The 13,685-nt window shown below is 53.2% G+C and overlaps 5 protein-coding genes across 5 annotated transcripts; all 5 read right to left on the bottom strand.

Moving 5' to 3' along the window:
• Positions 1-1,558: 1,558 nt before the first annotated feature.
• N7462_010716 (DUF895 domain membrane protein) lies at positions 1,559-3,642 on the bottom strand (the record flags this gene model as incomplete). Its single annotated transcript, XM_057082430.1, has 4 exons — positions 1,559-1,868; positions 1,984-2,621; positions 2,767-3,081; positions 3,358-3,642. The coding sequence occupies 4 exons, from the start codon at positions 3,640-3,642 to the stop codon at positions 1,559-1,561; spliced, it is 1,548 nt and encodes a 515-aa protein (XP_056929470.1).
• A 2,302-nt stretch (positions 3,643-5,944) lies between these two features.
• Positions 5,945-7,491, bottom strand: N7462_010715 (SUMO ligase MMS21; the record flags this gene model as incomplete). The annotated part of the gene is made up of 2 exons (XM_057082429.1): positions 5,945-6,674; positions 6,764-7,491. The coding sequence occupies 2 exons, from the start codon at positions 7,489-7,491 to the stop codon at positions 5,945-5,947; spliced, it is 1,458 nt and encodes a 485-aa protein (XP_056929469.1).
• A 404-nt stretch (positions 7,492-7,895) lies between these two features.
• On the bottom strand, positions 7,896-9,638 carry abd1 (mRNA (guanine-N7)-methyltransferase; the record flags this gene model as incomplete). Its single annotated transcript, XM_057082428.1, has 3 exons — positions 7,896-7,930; positions 7,988-8,154; positions 8,215-9,638. 3 exons carry the CDS (start codon positions 9,636-9,638, stop codon positions 7,896-7,898), a joined length of 1,626 nt encoding a protein of 541 aa, XP_056929468.1.
• Positions 9,639-10,261: 623 nt separating this feature from the next.
• On the bottom strand, positions 10,262-11,500 carry N7462_010713 (uncharacterized protein; the record flags this gene model as incomplete). Its single annotated transcript, XM_057082427.1, has 1 exon — positions 10,262-11,500. One exon carries the CDS (start codon positions 11,498-11,500, stop codon positions 10,262-10,264), a length of 1,239 nt encoding a protein of 412 aa, XP_056929467.1.
• A 463-nt stretch (positions 11,501-11,963) lies between these two features.
• Positions 11,964-13,453, bottom strand: N7462_010712 (uncharacterized protein; the record flags this gene model as incomplete). The annotated part of the gene is made up of 3 exons (XM_057082426.1): positions 11,964-12,727; positions 12,779-12,862; positions 12,937-13,453. 3 exons carry the CDS (start codon positions 13,451-13,453, stop codon positions 11,964-11,966), a joined length of 1,365 nt encoding a protein of 454 aa, XP_056929466.1.
• Between the last annotated feature and the right edge of the window lie 232 nt (positions 13,454-13,685).

Here is a 13,685-nt window from a genome sequence, read left to right as displayed (position 1 = left end):
CTGAATATTTGATTCATTCTCCACGCACGCCCTGCCGAATGTAAAACTCCCCACGACCCGCCTCCCTCGAGTCTACTTCCCTTCCGAACACCTCTACCATCACTATTGAACCTACTGCATCCTAATGACACACGATCTGAGCTCCAAGCAATTTGTCAAGGAGAGAAAAGCATAAAGAAGAATGACGCCATGGCAGAGGTTTTCCGTTGCTCAGTTATTTGCCATCTTGCATAACGCCCCGAGCGTCTCACAGCCAAAGGGGTTCCACCAGAAACCCTGCCCTCGAGTATTCTTTTTGACCGGTCTGCTCGCTGTGCTCCGAGGATGCAATGTTTGGAGACACAAAATCGGCATATTTTTATTCCCATGTCCCTCCTTTCCGATGCTGCTGCACACCCTTCTGGCAAATGTCCACACGGCTAAACCACGGCGCGGTTTGCGTCGGACACGGGCATCGCCCTCCTCGGCATTCCCCGCGGGAAGGGATTGGGGCCCCGGGTAGCATCCAGATACACACGGTGTTTCTGCATCGTCTACTCTAGCTTAGTTTTGCGAGATGATCATTCGATGCATTTTCTCATTTGTCTTGTTTTCGAGGGCTTCTTCGGTTTCATGATCCTGGTAGACAGTGCGGTAGTCTCAGCTCTTTTCTCTTCTCTCCATCTTTGCCTTTGCCCCGTCCTCTCACAAAGTTTCCTCATTTCTTGACAAGCGAATACCCCCAGTTCCGAAATCCACTTGTCTGACCCCCCATTTTCGCGTTTTCATCGCAACTATACTATCCTTCTTCTCCTTGCCTGCTATTCCGTGTCCACCTCTCTCGGTTCGGTTCGTGGTTTGAACATGGCACGCGTGGGACCGTCCTGTTATGTATCGCCAAATCCTGTAGTCCAAAGCACGTACTTCTTCCATCGACAGCGTAGCAGATCTGCAACTTTGAAGAGGTCTTTACATAATCCACCATCTCCTCTTTCAATTGTCCATCTTGACATCCCACTCCTCGAGGTAGCGATGGTCCTTTTTCGCTACGGTTGGTTCCTATAACCCCAAGCCCCAAGCCAAGCCCACGAGGCAACGTACTCTATGACCTGGACAGCTGAGCATTAATGGACGATAGAGATAGTGGAACGGGGATATTCTACGAGGAGAGAAAAATAAAACCGAAAGAAGAAACACAAGCCAGGAGGGGAGTAGGCAGAGACAGAAGAAGGCTTAAAAGGAACCAATGCATGGGTCTCATGGGCGCTTTTCCATTCATTCGTATCGGGTATGTAAGATTAAAGAACAGGAGAAAGCGCAATGCACACAGGATTAGAAAAAGGGATTAAAAAAAGAAATTTGGGAGTTCACAACCTCATACCCTTCCATCGCGGACAATGCTCGGTCCCAGCGCGCCGGGCGCAAACATGCATCCAAGCTGGTAATAAATCCAGAGGATCATATCCAGGGACATGTTCCCTCCCCCGCACGCGCGTGGATCTAATCGGCCCAGGGCAAAAACTGAGAAACGGAGAATATGGACAGAAATTTGCGCCGCGGGGGCCCAAAAGGGAGGCGCTTAGATGTTCTCGGCGCCCTGACGCTTGGTCTCGATGGTGCCAGGGGGCAGGATGTCCTCGATGGTCTCGCCGGTGCCCTTGAGGTCTTCCTCGACGGGAACGGTGTCCTTGATACGCATGAAGACGACGGGAAGGGCGAAGATGAGGGAGCCGGCCAGGATGCCCCAGTTGGAGGCGAGCTCGTTCATGAAAGGAGTCTTCTTAGAATCCAGAGACCACATGACGGCGGAGCCAGCGGACTGCAGACCCTTGTAGAAACCGGCCAAGTTAGCCAGACGGCGACCGGAGTTACCAAGCGCGCCCATGAACCTGTGTGTAAAGGGGGTATTGTTAGCCAGATATGAAGGCAAAAAGAGAAAGAAAAAAAACATGTGAAGAGAGCGGGTGAGGCGGGAATTTGCCGGGCTACAGGAGTAAGACATACCAGTAAACAGTGCCTTGCCAGACAGCATCGTACAGGCCGTAGAAGAAGTACAAAAACATCGGGCCCAGGTAGCCAGAGGTGGTCCAATCCCACGGAGTGAAGGTGCCCGCCTTGATGGCATCTGTACCAACAGATTCGCGGGTATAGTGTTTCTGCCAGGCATAACCACCGCCCCAAATGACCATAGTCAAGGTGAACAGAACAACAAAAGCAATCTTGGCGCGTAGGCTGCGACGCACACCGTCGACATCCAGAAGAGGGCCAATGATCACGGCAGCAACGATCTGGGCGAACCAATAGAGGAATCCGTTCAGGGACTTGGTGCGGGTGTTAAAGTAAGCGCCGTTGATACCGTTCTGCTGATAGGTGTAGAACCAGTTGGAGGACCAGAACATGGGGAACAGCAGAATAATATAGGGCTCGGCCTGAATGGTTTCCCAGAGACCCACAATCTCGGTCTTCCAGCTGGGGCTCTTCATGAGAATGACACGGGAGCCGTCCCTGCGAACAATCTTGTCGGCATCGCAGATGAAAAGGGCCAGACAGGCGCCGAAGAACATGAGGACAATGAAGGCGATGTAGGTGCCATCGGTGACAGTGGTGTTGGTCTTCACGTTGATATTCTGACCAAGGGGAATCTATATTCGGCGAAAGCACACTTCAGATTAGTATAGACATCAAGAGAGAGAGAGAGAGGCAAAAAGAATATTTGCAATGACAATAGCATAGTCATTTGACCACTTCTGGCTCCAGGACAGAAGATGTAGGGCATGGGCAGCTTACCAGACTGCCAATACAGGCGCCGACGTTGAAGATACCCCAGAACCAGGCAAAGTAGCGACCCTTGGACTGCTCAGGCGGGTAGGACATCATGATGGTACCCTGCGCGGCCCACAATAGACCAGCGCAGACACCGAGGTAGGCACCGGCGAAGATGTTGAAGCCAGGGACATATTTGTGGACGGAGACGAGTAGACTAATCGAGTACAGGCAGTAACCGGTGCCACCAAAGGCCAGGGCGGCACGCACACCGACCCGGTTGACGAAGGTACCCGCGAAGAAACCGATCACGGCGAAAGTACTGTAGAGCGCAGTGTTCTGTCATGCCCAAGCGATGCATTAGTCGAGGAATCTGGCGCGCTAAGGCTGCGATGCAGCTGTGACATTGTGTGGGGAATTTGGTTATGACATGCAACAAACAAATTCAAAAATAGCAAAAACAATTCAAAAAATCACCAATCAAAATAGAAGAGACAGACGCAAAGGAGGAGAGTGAGAGCAAGAGCAAGAGACAGCGAGGCAGGGAATGAGTGGAGACGCTGGCGCGACCAGGGGAGAGAGAGTTTAGCAGATAACCCAGAAAGCATCACGTACCATATCATCGGCCAATGTGGCGTCCGACTTACCACCTCCACCAAGACCGCTGAGGGCATTGAACATGCCAGGACACAGGAAACAGACAAAGGCGACCATGCCCAGCTGGAACTTGGGCGAGGCGTACCAGCCCAGATTCAACTTGCCGAAGCCGATGGTCTTGTACATCCAACCGGCGGGGCGCGGGACCTCGCCAGTTGTGGCATAGTCGGGGAGCGAGTATTCGGGGACCGATCTGGACTCGGTCCCGACGTGCGTGGCGGATTTGGATTCGATCTCTGCCATGACGGGCAATGCGCAGGCCGAGTGAGCACGCCCGGAGCGGTTCTTTGCAGCTGTCTGGCGATCAACAAGGACGATTGATGCCGATCTGGGGGAGTGCGCTGTCCTTGGGGGGAAAGCCGGGGTTCAGGAGTGGGGAGACGAAAAGGGGAAGGGGAACAGGCGAACAGGTCAACAGCTCAGACGGAGATAGAGGAAGGAGGAGGTGAACGGCTCGTGGAGAGAGAGACACGGAAAAGGGGAAAAGGGAAGAGAGAAAGAGGAAGCCAGCGGTTGATAATTTATGGGCAGCTTGTCTCGCGAGAAAAATCCAGACGAGCTGTCTGGAAGCCAACCCGATAAAGAAAAAAAGATTTAAGACTAAAAAGACTAAACGGACCAGCACTAAACCCGCCCAAGATCAAAATCGCCAAATCCTAAACTGCCAAACGACTCAACTAAAATACGACCACGAGGCAAGGTAACATCAGGCCCCCCTCAGCTCCTCTTCACCAGTTTCCCCCTAAAACGCCGCCAATTCAGTCGATGGCCGTGGACCCTGACGACTCCATCAGAAACCCCGAAACCCTATGCGATCGGTGGGACCCGGCACTCGCCTTGGTATAGAGCTCCAGACCGCTCAAGTTGCCTGCATGGCTCCTCATGATGGGCCCCAATGCCTCGAATACCTCCAATGCCTCCCATTCTGTGGCCGGTCAGTCTGGAAGTATGGAACCGTGGAGTTGCGGGGTGCGGCCCCATGATTGGGGGGGGGGAAGTGGGCGGAGAGGGCCGCTTTGATAGCAGAGTTACACCTGGATGGAACATGGAGGATGGAGCATGGAACGTGGAACATGAGCCAGAGACCAGCGAAAGCATGGCAACCATTCCTCCCCCCCAATCTCGCCCCCAGAATCTCAGAATCTGGGGAGAAACGCGAGCATCCCCGTTTCTCGGATCCTCGTTTCAAGCGGTCCATCCCCGGGTTGGATCCTGGATCATGGCGCACGTTACTCTGATCCTCCGATCAGACATGGAAGCGCCCTGTCGTGCTCGGCTTGCATCGTTCGAGGGTTGGACATGGCTCGTTCTTCCCGTCGGCTGTTTCGATCGTGATGCATCGCTGGATCGATGAGTTGTTACGACAATCGCTACGATGGATACCACAACTATGACTGCGACTCCAAGACAAATCGCTGCTACATCATAATTTCCTCTTTCCCCCGGGAGGTATACACCCGGATAAGTCTGGCTCCCGTGACCCAAGACATTGATGAGTAACCGTCTCGAGCTATGAATTCGGACATTTGACGCTTCTGGACGATGACTCCTGGTGCATGATCAGGGAGTGACGGGGAAGAGCCGGGATCGTAGACCCTTCTCAGACATCTCCTGGCCGATTCCGTCACTCGCTATACTCCCGATTCTTCGGTCAACAACCACCAAGTCTTCATGATCCATAATTCACCCCGCCCAATGCCCCCCAACAAGAACACCCAATACCCTAAATCTCAGACCCGCGGGTCCGTACTCGCGTGACAGCCCGCTAAACGATGTGGTATCTGCACTATCGGCGTGGGATCGATAGGATCTGTGACCCTGCCGGACTGCCGTTGCATGGGGCGGTTGGTGGCTTGTACTTTTGGCGTTTCTTCTTCTGAACCCCGAACCTTCGGAAGAGATTGGAGGGAGGAGCGTGTGGCTACTGCGTGCAGCGCAAAGAACGAGCCCTTAGCGGCCCCTTAACGGAAGGAACAAGAGGATAAGCAGAGCGACGGGCACCGAGTCTAGTGCCGTTTCAGGTTTAGAGCGTGTGGGGAATTTGGGGGGGGCGCCGGGGGCTGGTTGGGCTGCTGGTCGCTTTAACCAGAACAGGGGCCGCCTTTAACCCCATCCGGGCTAGTGCTATCGCCGGGGGGGGGGGAGGTGAACCAGCCGAACTCACAGCTCGCATGCACATGACTCCCTTACAGTCTCGGCAAAGCATGGACTACAACAGTATACATGTCTCATGAGGCCCAAGGACAGTGGAATAGCTTCATTAGTATATGGACTGCGCTCGATTTACGAGGGTGGCGAGCCACCTCAAGGCCCGAGGCAGGACACCGTATCATGATCCCAGACACAACCAGTCGCATTGGCGAGGCTATCAGCAAGGTCTCACAGGCGCCCGTTATCTCCACCACTCAGCGGGCCAAATGCCAATCGGTTTATCGCCAATCTGCGTGGGATCGCCTGATCGTCTTATCATCGTCCGCATGCATATCCGGTTCTATTCATATCGCATTTCAGGCCCATCATGACGATCATCGCGTTTACTCAGAACTCAATCCTCATCCTCCTCCTCGTCGTCGTCGTCGTCGTCAGATGTCTCGACGGAGTTGGAGTCGTCTTCACTGCTAGTTTCCAGCGCTGTCGTCTGTCGCTCTGCCTTGATTCGCACAGGTTCTGACTTGATTTGCGTGTGGGCTGAGTCAGACATATCCACATCCATCGCGTCGTCGTCCTCGACCGCGTCGCTCGCCAGCGTCACCCGGTCGCGCTGATCGCGCAGACGCGCGCCCTCTTCGTCATGATCCTCCTCCGCCTCCCGTGCCTCTATGCGCCGCACCCGCCGCAATAGGACCGGGTCGCGGGGTAGATCTTCCGCCGTCAGCGGGGCCTTGCAAACGGGACACTTGATGGTCTTGCGACGCGCCGCGCCGCGCCCAGTCGCGGGCGCTTGCGATAGCATGTTCAGGATAGCCTCCCGCTCAAAGCTGTGTCGGCATGAGATGCTAGTGACCGGGTCCTGGAAGGGCCGCAGGGTAAGTGGGCATCGTATAGAGATGCGCTCGCGCTCAATGGCGATGTCATCGGATTCAGCGGGCGATGGTTCGCGTTGGTTGCGGGTGCGGCGGAGATTATCTGTGGTAGAGTCGCTGGTGCGCGCATTGGGGTCTTCCAGATGCGAGAACCAGGTTGAGGAGTGGGGGAGCGGCGGCACCTCATCGCCAGGAAATTTGGAATCGTGCACGATACGGTAGAACCCGACGTAGGAATTGTGCCCGGCGTAGCTATATTGGCATGGTTAGAGCTTGAGGAACCAGTAGTAGAGAGAAGAGCAAAAGAGAGGAACTGAAAACAAAAACAATAGATGCCATACCGCTCAGTCAACGTCAACTGGTTCCATTTATCAGTCCCCTCGACCAGCGAGCCATCTAACTTCCCGCTCGGCGGATTCAGCGCATTGCGCTCCCGAGCCTCGCGCTCCTCGGCGTCCTCGTAGTCCGCATCTTGCTCATCGTCATCACTTTCCTCTTCATCGTCGTCATCCGCTCCCCGCCGTGGCCTCAGCCGCCCACTGACTCGCGAAGCTCGCGTTGTCGATTCAGCGGGAGCTTCCTCTTTCTCAATATTCGTCAAAGAATCCGTCAACGTGCGCAATTTCTGCTCAGCATCGATCATTCGCCGCATCTTCTCCTCCATCCGGCCCGTCACTGAATCCACCAGCGTCTCCGTCTCCGCAAGCCGCTGGTACTCCTCATTATCCGCGTCCTGTTCCTCCTCACCATCCACCTGCGCCTGTCGCCGCCGCTCTTTCATTTTCTCATACCGCACCCGCGCATCGCTGAGCCGCTCGTTGATTTCGCCCGCGGAGTCGGTGAGCTTTTCTGTCGCATGTTGCAAGTGGACTTTGACGTTGCGCAGTTGTGACGATTGCAGGAGTGTCGCGAGTTGGCGCTGCGCATCGGCCGAGAGAGGTGCGTGAGGGGTTTCATAGGGCGGCAGCTCGGGAGCTTCGGTACGTGGTGCTGTTCGTGAGCGGGCGCTGGCCGGTGGGCGAGACTGGGAGAGTCGCGAGCGCTGCCGCGCTGGCGTTGTGGAGAGCATTATTGAATGATCACAATACCAAAATTGTTATCAGAAAGAAGGATGAGAGCGCATCTACTTCATCGATGGTGTTCTAGCAGTAGGATTGGGGATATCGATGCGTTCAAATGGCATCAAATCGCCCGAATCCAAACGCGTCGCGACGGCGCTAGTCCCGTTTGGGTTACAGTGCAGCGATAAGCTTATAGTTCATCCGCGACAGATACCAGGCATGTCAATTCACTGTTCAAAGATATTCATAGTACAGGAGGTCCGCAAATCACTTGTAGTGCATTTCGTTTGAGTATATTCCAAACGCTATTTGATTGATTTCTTTGTCTTTGTCTACGTTTTGCTATCCAATGTTTGCAACTGCGGCAGCTATGCATAAACGAAATAAGTATAACACAGATTTAAGTCCAGGTTTAGACTTTGTAGAAACAAAATGCATGGTAGAAGCCTGGAAAGATGGTTAGCGGAAGAATGCTTAAGGCGTGCTGTCTCTGAAAACACTTACTGACGGCGTCCTTCTCCTCCTCCGTCATTGTCAAGGCGCCAGTGGCCCGATCTCGAACGCCCATGCGCTCGCTAAGGGGACCCAGTTCGCGATGATTCTTCTCGTCTTCCCAGATCTCCAAGAATGGTCTTCGATAGCTTAATTCGAGGTTGTAGTCCTCCGTCAGGCTAGAATCCATCATCAGTAAATAACAAGTAAACCAGAGTGCTTTAAAGTGAAATCCTTACGCTCGGAATGCCTCCCAAGGAACAACGTACTCGGGCACTTCCTCCACGGCCTCGCGCATGAAGTATGTATACCTCCACCCGAATGGCGGGCGGAATATACCATCCTCGGGAGTATCACCGGGGAAGCGGACACGATAGATGTCGTTGCCCCATTCGCAGCGCTCCTCCTCTTCGACTTCGCCATCTTCGCGACTCTCCGGCTCGGCATTGGCATCCTTGGCTGCCTCGCGCTCTTTGCGCTGCTTGTGGAATGCGGAAACTTTGCTAGTGATCACATCCGAGTTGGGGCACACGCCAATAAAACGGCCGCCCTTCTTCAAGCATCCAGCTACATTGGTGAGCATTTGGCGTGCCTTCTCCTCACTCTCGAAAGCGTAGTGAATTGCAAACATAGAAGTAACAACATCAAAGCCACCGCCACCCCATCGCGCAGCCATCAGAGATCCACCGGGTCCGGCATTCGCATCAATGCCGACCTGCTGCACAATATCCACATCGCCAAGCCACTCACCAAAGCAGTCCTTCGGGCGGAACTCAGCATGGAATAGCGGCGGCGGTGGTCGACGTCCCCGCTGGCCTCCCCGCGACTTCATCTGAACATATCGATCCCGCGCCTGTTCAATGGAAATATTGGCTGGGTCCAGTCCAACATAGAGATCGACCTTCTGCGGCGCAAGCTGCCACTTCCCTAGATCACCGCCCTTACCGCACCCGAGATCCAGCACCAACAGCCGTTTGTCATCCACTGGAGGCGGGCCTGCTCCGTCATCCGCCCAGTCCTTCGTATCTTCGAAGCGCGCGGTGAACTCTTCGTCCGGCGAGAACTTCTGGATCAGCGTGCTCTTGACCCAATTGTTGAAGCTGCGCAGGCCCTTGATTTTGCTCTCGGTCTTGCGCCACTCACGCCCGCGCTCCGGAACCGCGTTGTAGTGCTGCCGCACGACGTCCGACACGCCCCGGTCCCGGGATGCCTGCATCGCGTCCGCCTCCAGCGCGCGCTCGCGCTCTTCCTGGCGCCGCCGCATCGTCTCACTATTCATCAGACCCATGCGTGCACCACCACCAGGCCGCTTGCGCTGCCGCGGCTGTTCTTCCGGCTCCGGAGAGCGCGGCTGCAGGGGGGAGCGAGAACGTCGTGAGTGGTCATCCCTGGATGCGGCGTTGGCGGGACTGCGAGAGCGGTTGCGTCGGGAGAATACTGAGGGTGGTGTGCGGCCGCGCTTGCGGGCTTGGTGTCGTTCTTGCACTCGGCGGCGCTTGGATGCTGGTGCGGGTTGGAAAGGTTGCCGGTCTGCTGAATTGTCATCGCGGGATCCATTGTGCTCTGCTCTAGGCCCGGATGGTGATCGTCCACCATCCTTGTCTGCGGTAGCTGGCGCGGTATTCGGGAATCTGGGAGCACCCAAGTCTGGTGTGGATGCCATTTTGCTCGGAGTTATGTGTTTCTGTTAAAGGCGAGTGGTTGTGAGGTGTTCTTCAGATATGCCTGTGAGATATATTGGGACTGGAGGCTCTAGCGATTCGATGGAAAGAGGTAGTAGATTAAATATTTTCGACTCAGGCAAAAACAAAGAACTCCGGGGGGTTGTCGTGAGTTCGTGGCCTGAGACCGAACTTGTGAGGTCAAAGAGCCGGGCAAAAGTGACTCGCGGAAGAAGGGAGCTTCGGTCAAAGTGGGTCTTGCACTCGGCCAACCCTGCCGTAATCACAACTGCTTCAAGACTGCCACCTCTGAACTCGATAGCTCGACAACCAGAGCCTATTTATGGCCATCTAGGAGCTTGATTTATCCGATGCTCGGTGTTTCTGTATGTCTAACTTTGCGCGCTCTTTGCAGTGCTTTGTTCTCACTTCCATCGCAAACATAAAATATATATTTCTTCAAGCAGCAGACTAACTTGATAATGTAGAATCTCATTCTGTGCAGCAAGGCAAATCAAGAAATAAGAAGATGCTGTCATGATAGAATAGCATATCGCAAAAAGATTCCCCACTTGACCATATAACCATGTATTGGCGAGTAAAAGTTAACGAAACGAAGTCTTGCTCATTCTTCCACCTGTTGATTTTTCCTCAAATGGCCCTGGAGGCTGATGCAAGCTGACCGCAACTTTTGTGACCTGATCAACACCTCAATGAGGCCATTTTGGTAATCTATATCTTTTGTCATGGTTGCGGTGTCCATAATATAGTGATTCAGTTTGAAAATCTCATAGCCTAGCCATGAGACAAACCTAAGGAGATAATTTGGATCTCCTGGGGCAATCCTGTTGTTGCTCTGTTGGCCAGCTGGAGATTCTGCCAGATGCACTGGACAGGGTCGGCTTCCTGTTGCCGCTGCCGCCGAGGGTTCCGGGTTATCCGCAAGATTCTGTGTAAAACGGACCTTTTTGCTTTCCCCCTGATCCAAGGTTTCCACCATGACTTTCCGTTTTGCTGGGGAGCCATGGGACCTTTGGCGCGGTTCTCCTTTGCTAGTCCACGTGCGGGGATCTTCGTGGTAAAGAAGACGCGATTCCCACCTTGGTACGTTGGAATTAAGGACATCTTCTGAGTGCTGTAGAGTGCCATCTTCTTTTCTCGCAAAGATGATTCCATAGTAGGCAGAGCGTATGATGCCAGTGCTGCAGAAATACTTGCCATACTTCTTGCGAATCTCTTTTGATTGAGTGCACAGAATGGAAATCTGAGCATCATTCAGTTCCTCCTCAGGCTTCGGCAGGCTATCGATGTTGATAGTTGGATCTCCTTTGAAAGGAGAGGCCTTGACTTTGGTTGATTTGGTAGCCTGCGATCTCCCCACGAATGGGTCACCGCTGACGGCGTTATCAATGCGGCTCACACTCTCTGCAATTGGACTTTCGGAGGTGGCATGAGCTTGTGGTGTTGTAGCAGTTGGAGCTTCTTGCACTGTGATATCACCAATGGTATCCCTCAATGTATTTGTGGGCGAGGTGGCTGTCGGAGTGCTCGTTTTCTTTTCTGAATCCAAGCTCATAATGGCATCAGTATCAGACGTGACCGTCTTGTGAGCAGTCTCTTTGTATGTCACAGGAGTAGAGTGTGGAGGTTCAAAACAGCTGAGATCCACGGTTTCGATGTCAGAAAAAGGGGAAAGGGGGGAATTCGGTAAGATTGCTTTAGAAACGGAGATTTCATGGTCGATAACCTTTTCCTTGGGTAAGAACTGTCCCTCCACAGGCTCCCGGCCCTTGGGTAGCTTCACGGTAGCCTGTTCGGTGGTATCCGAAATCATGGCAGTTTGGGTATGTTCTGGAGTCGACATGCTGAAAAGGAAGTGAAGCAGTTCTGATCGTTGGTTTTCGTTAAATGCAGATAGCTCTGAAATTTGAGAATGGCCTTTGAATCTAGTGAGTTTGGCTAGAGACTAGGGTCTCAAAGGTGTGAGAGAACAAGTGAAGGGGCGATAGTAGGAGTAGTACCTCGTGGTGGGAGCGATAGTGGGAAGGATAGTAGGAGTGCCGAGAGGAGCAGAAGCAATGGATGGAGTCAAAATATAAAGAAAATATGGGCAATTTATGACTGGAAGATGATTATATTGGTCTCAACTAGGCGCGAGGCCAAGAATGGAGAATGTTTGAATTGATGCGGTGTAAAGGATAAATAAAAGCTATATAGACTGAGAATGTATGCTTCACCTCCCCGAAACGCCGGGCATATGACAATGATATATTATGAAACATAAAAAATTGGAGTCAAGTAGTTCGTGAAAGAAGAAACGAGATTGATCATTTCGGGTTGGTTGATTTCTGCCGTGGGGACTTGGTAGTCAAAACCTGTCTCATACGCCTGATCTTAGCCCACCACTCTCGGTCAGCTTTCTTTTTAGTTTCATCATTCTCTTCGATCGCATCGCGGTGGGCCTGAGCTGGGGGTGTGTTCGACTCGGCACGGACGGTGTCCACAGTTTTTGTAGATCGTTTCTGCCGACGGTGCTTCACCCGGATGGCTTCAGCAACAACTTCCCATCCACTGCGTAGGCTGTCGAGCTTTTCGTTCGGTTTGCCGGATCCACTCTGAGCCAATCGATCGATCCAAGGGCAGTAATCCATATGCTCGGTGGCCACATCGAGAGAACTGTACACGGTAACATCGCCATTTTCTCGAGGTTTGTACATCCAAAGACCTAGGCGGCGAAAACAAGCTTTGCATCCAACTAGACCAGCAGCACCATCGGCTTCTGAATCCCAACCAAAGAATGCCATTGTGAGTGCCGCATGGTTGATTGTCGGCGAAGACCCCGCTCCGGGTTGGGCATTTAATTCTTGGTTGTCGCCGTCCACCGGACCCTCTGCCTCTCGACCCACATGCGAGTCTGAAGGCCAGCTTTCAGGGAGATTTTGAATGAGTTCGCCCAATTCAAAGTCTTCCGGTGTTTGTATACTGTGAGCAGCAGGTAATTTGTCACCCATATTAGTGAGATTGGAATAGCGACTTTGGAGACCAGAGATAGCAGCGTCGGTGTTTGTCAACGCTAGATGTTGAATGGTAGCTGTAAGAGCGTCAGAAGAGCATATCTAAAGCAGAAGGTTTGAAAACACACCATCACAGGCCTTGTTGCGCCATGGACAACTCTCGCCGTGCCCTTCGCTTAATCGCTTCTCGTATTCATCTACTAACTTTGCACCTGTCACCCAGCCCGATCAGCACCTTGAGATCAAACCCAGAGCCGCAATATTAAGTGGGAATATGAATACTTACGGACTTCCTTTCGCTCTTGGACCTTCTCTGCGTCGTATCCATCGAGCTCGTCAATCTCCTCAGGAAGCTTGACGACCACCGAGCCGCCACAACCACTAACACAGCTCACGCGCATTACATCTGTACAGATCCAGCCACGCTTTGCCCATTGAACTTCATTGATAGGGGAAGGTTTTGATGTCCATCGATCGACGCGACGAAAGGTCTCCAGCCGCTCAAGGAAGCGTTCCCGGTCCCAAGGAACGAAAGTCGGTCGCTCAGCTGAGGCCCCAGATGTTGTCCTGGTTTTCGTTCGGGAGGGCTTAAGGATCGAGTTCCGTACGCTTGTGAATTCAGATGTGTCGTTGGTGCTTAAGCGGACTTTCTTGATCGAAGGGTTCGCGGGGGCTCGGTCTTGGGTAGCCGTCGCGCTCGTTGCGGCGGCGAGCTTTGATGCCCCGTCGGTCGCCAGAGGCTTGGAGATAGACTCCAAAACCCGGTGAAATTTGCGTTTCTTGGACTCAACAGCGTACGACATGTCGATACCGCAGTGCGAGGCGTATGCGTATGAGTTGTTGACGCAGTTGCGCGGTAAGCAGATACAGCGACGAGCCGCGGCCGCAGGTTGAGGGCGCGTTTCTGCCTCAGGCACTAATCTCTAAGCTGTCCCACTTGAAAGGACTGGAAAATGTCCTGTGAATGGAGCTTTGATTAGAGAGAGCGAATCAATTCATGTGACTTATTAACCTTTGAAAGAAGGCAAAGAGGAA

This window comes from Penicillium macrosclerotiorum (genome assembly GCF_028827735.1).
Source record: "Penicillium macrosclerotiorum strain IBT 26536 chromosome Unknown utg000010l_segment0_segment0, whole genome shotgun sequence".
Classification (NCBI taxonomy): domain Eukaryota; kingdom Fungi; phylum Ascomycota; class Eurotiomycetes; order Eurotiales; family Aspergillaceae; genus Penicillium; species Penicillium macrosclerotiorum.
Note: the sequence above shows the minus strand (reverse complement) of the source record. Positions and strands in the feature narration are given on the sequence as shown.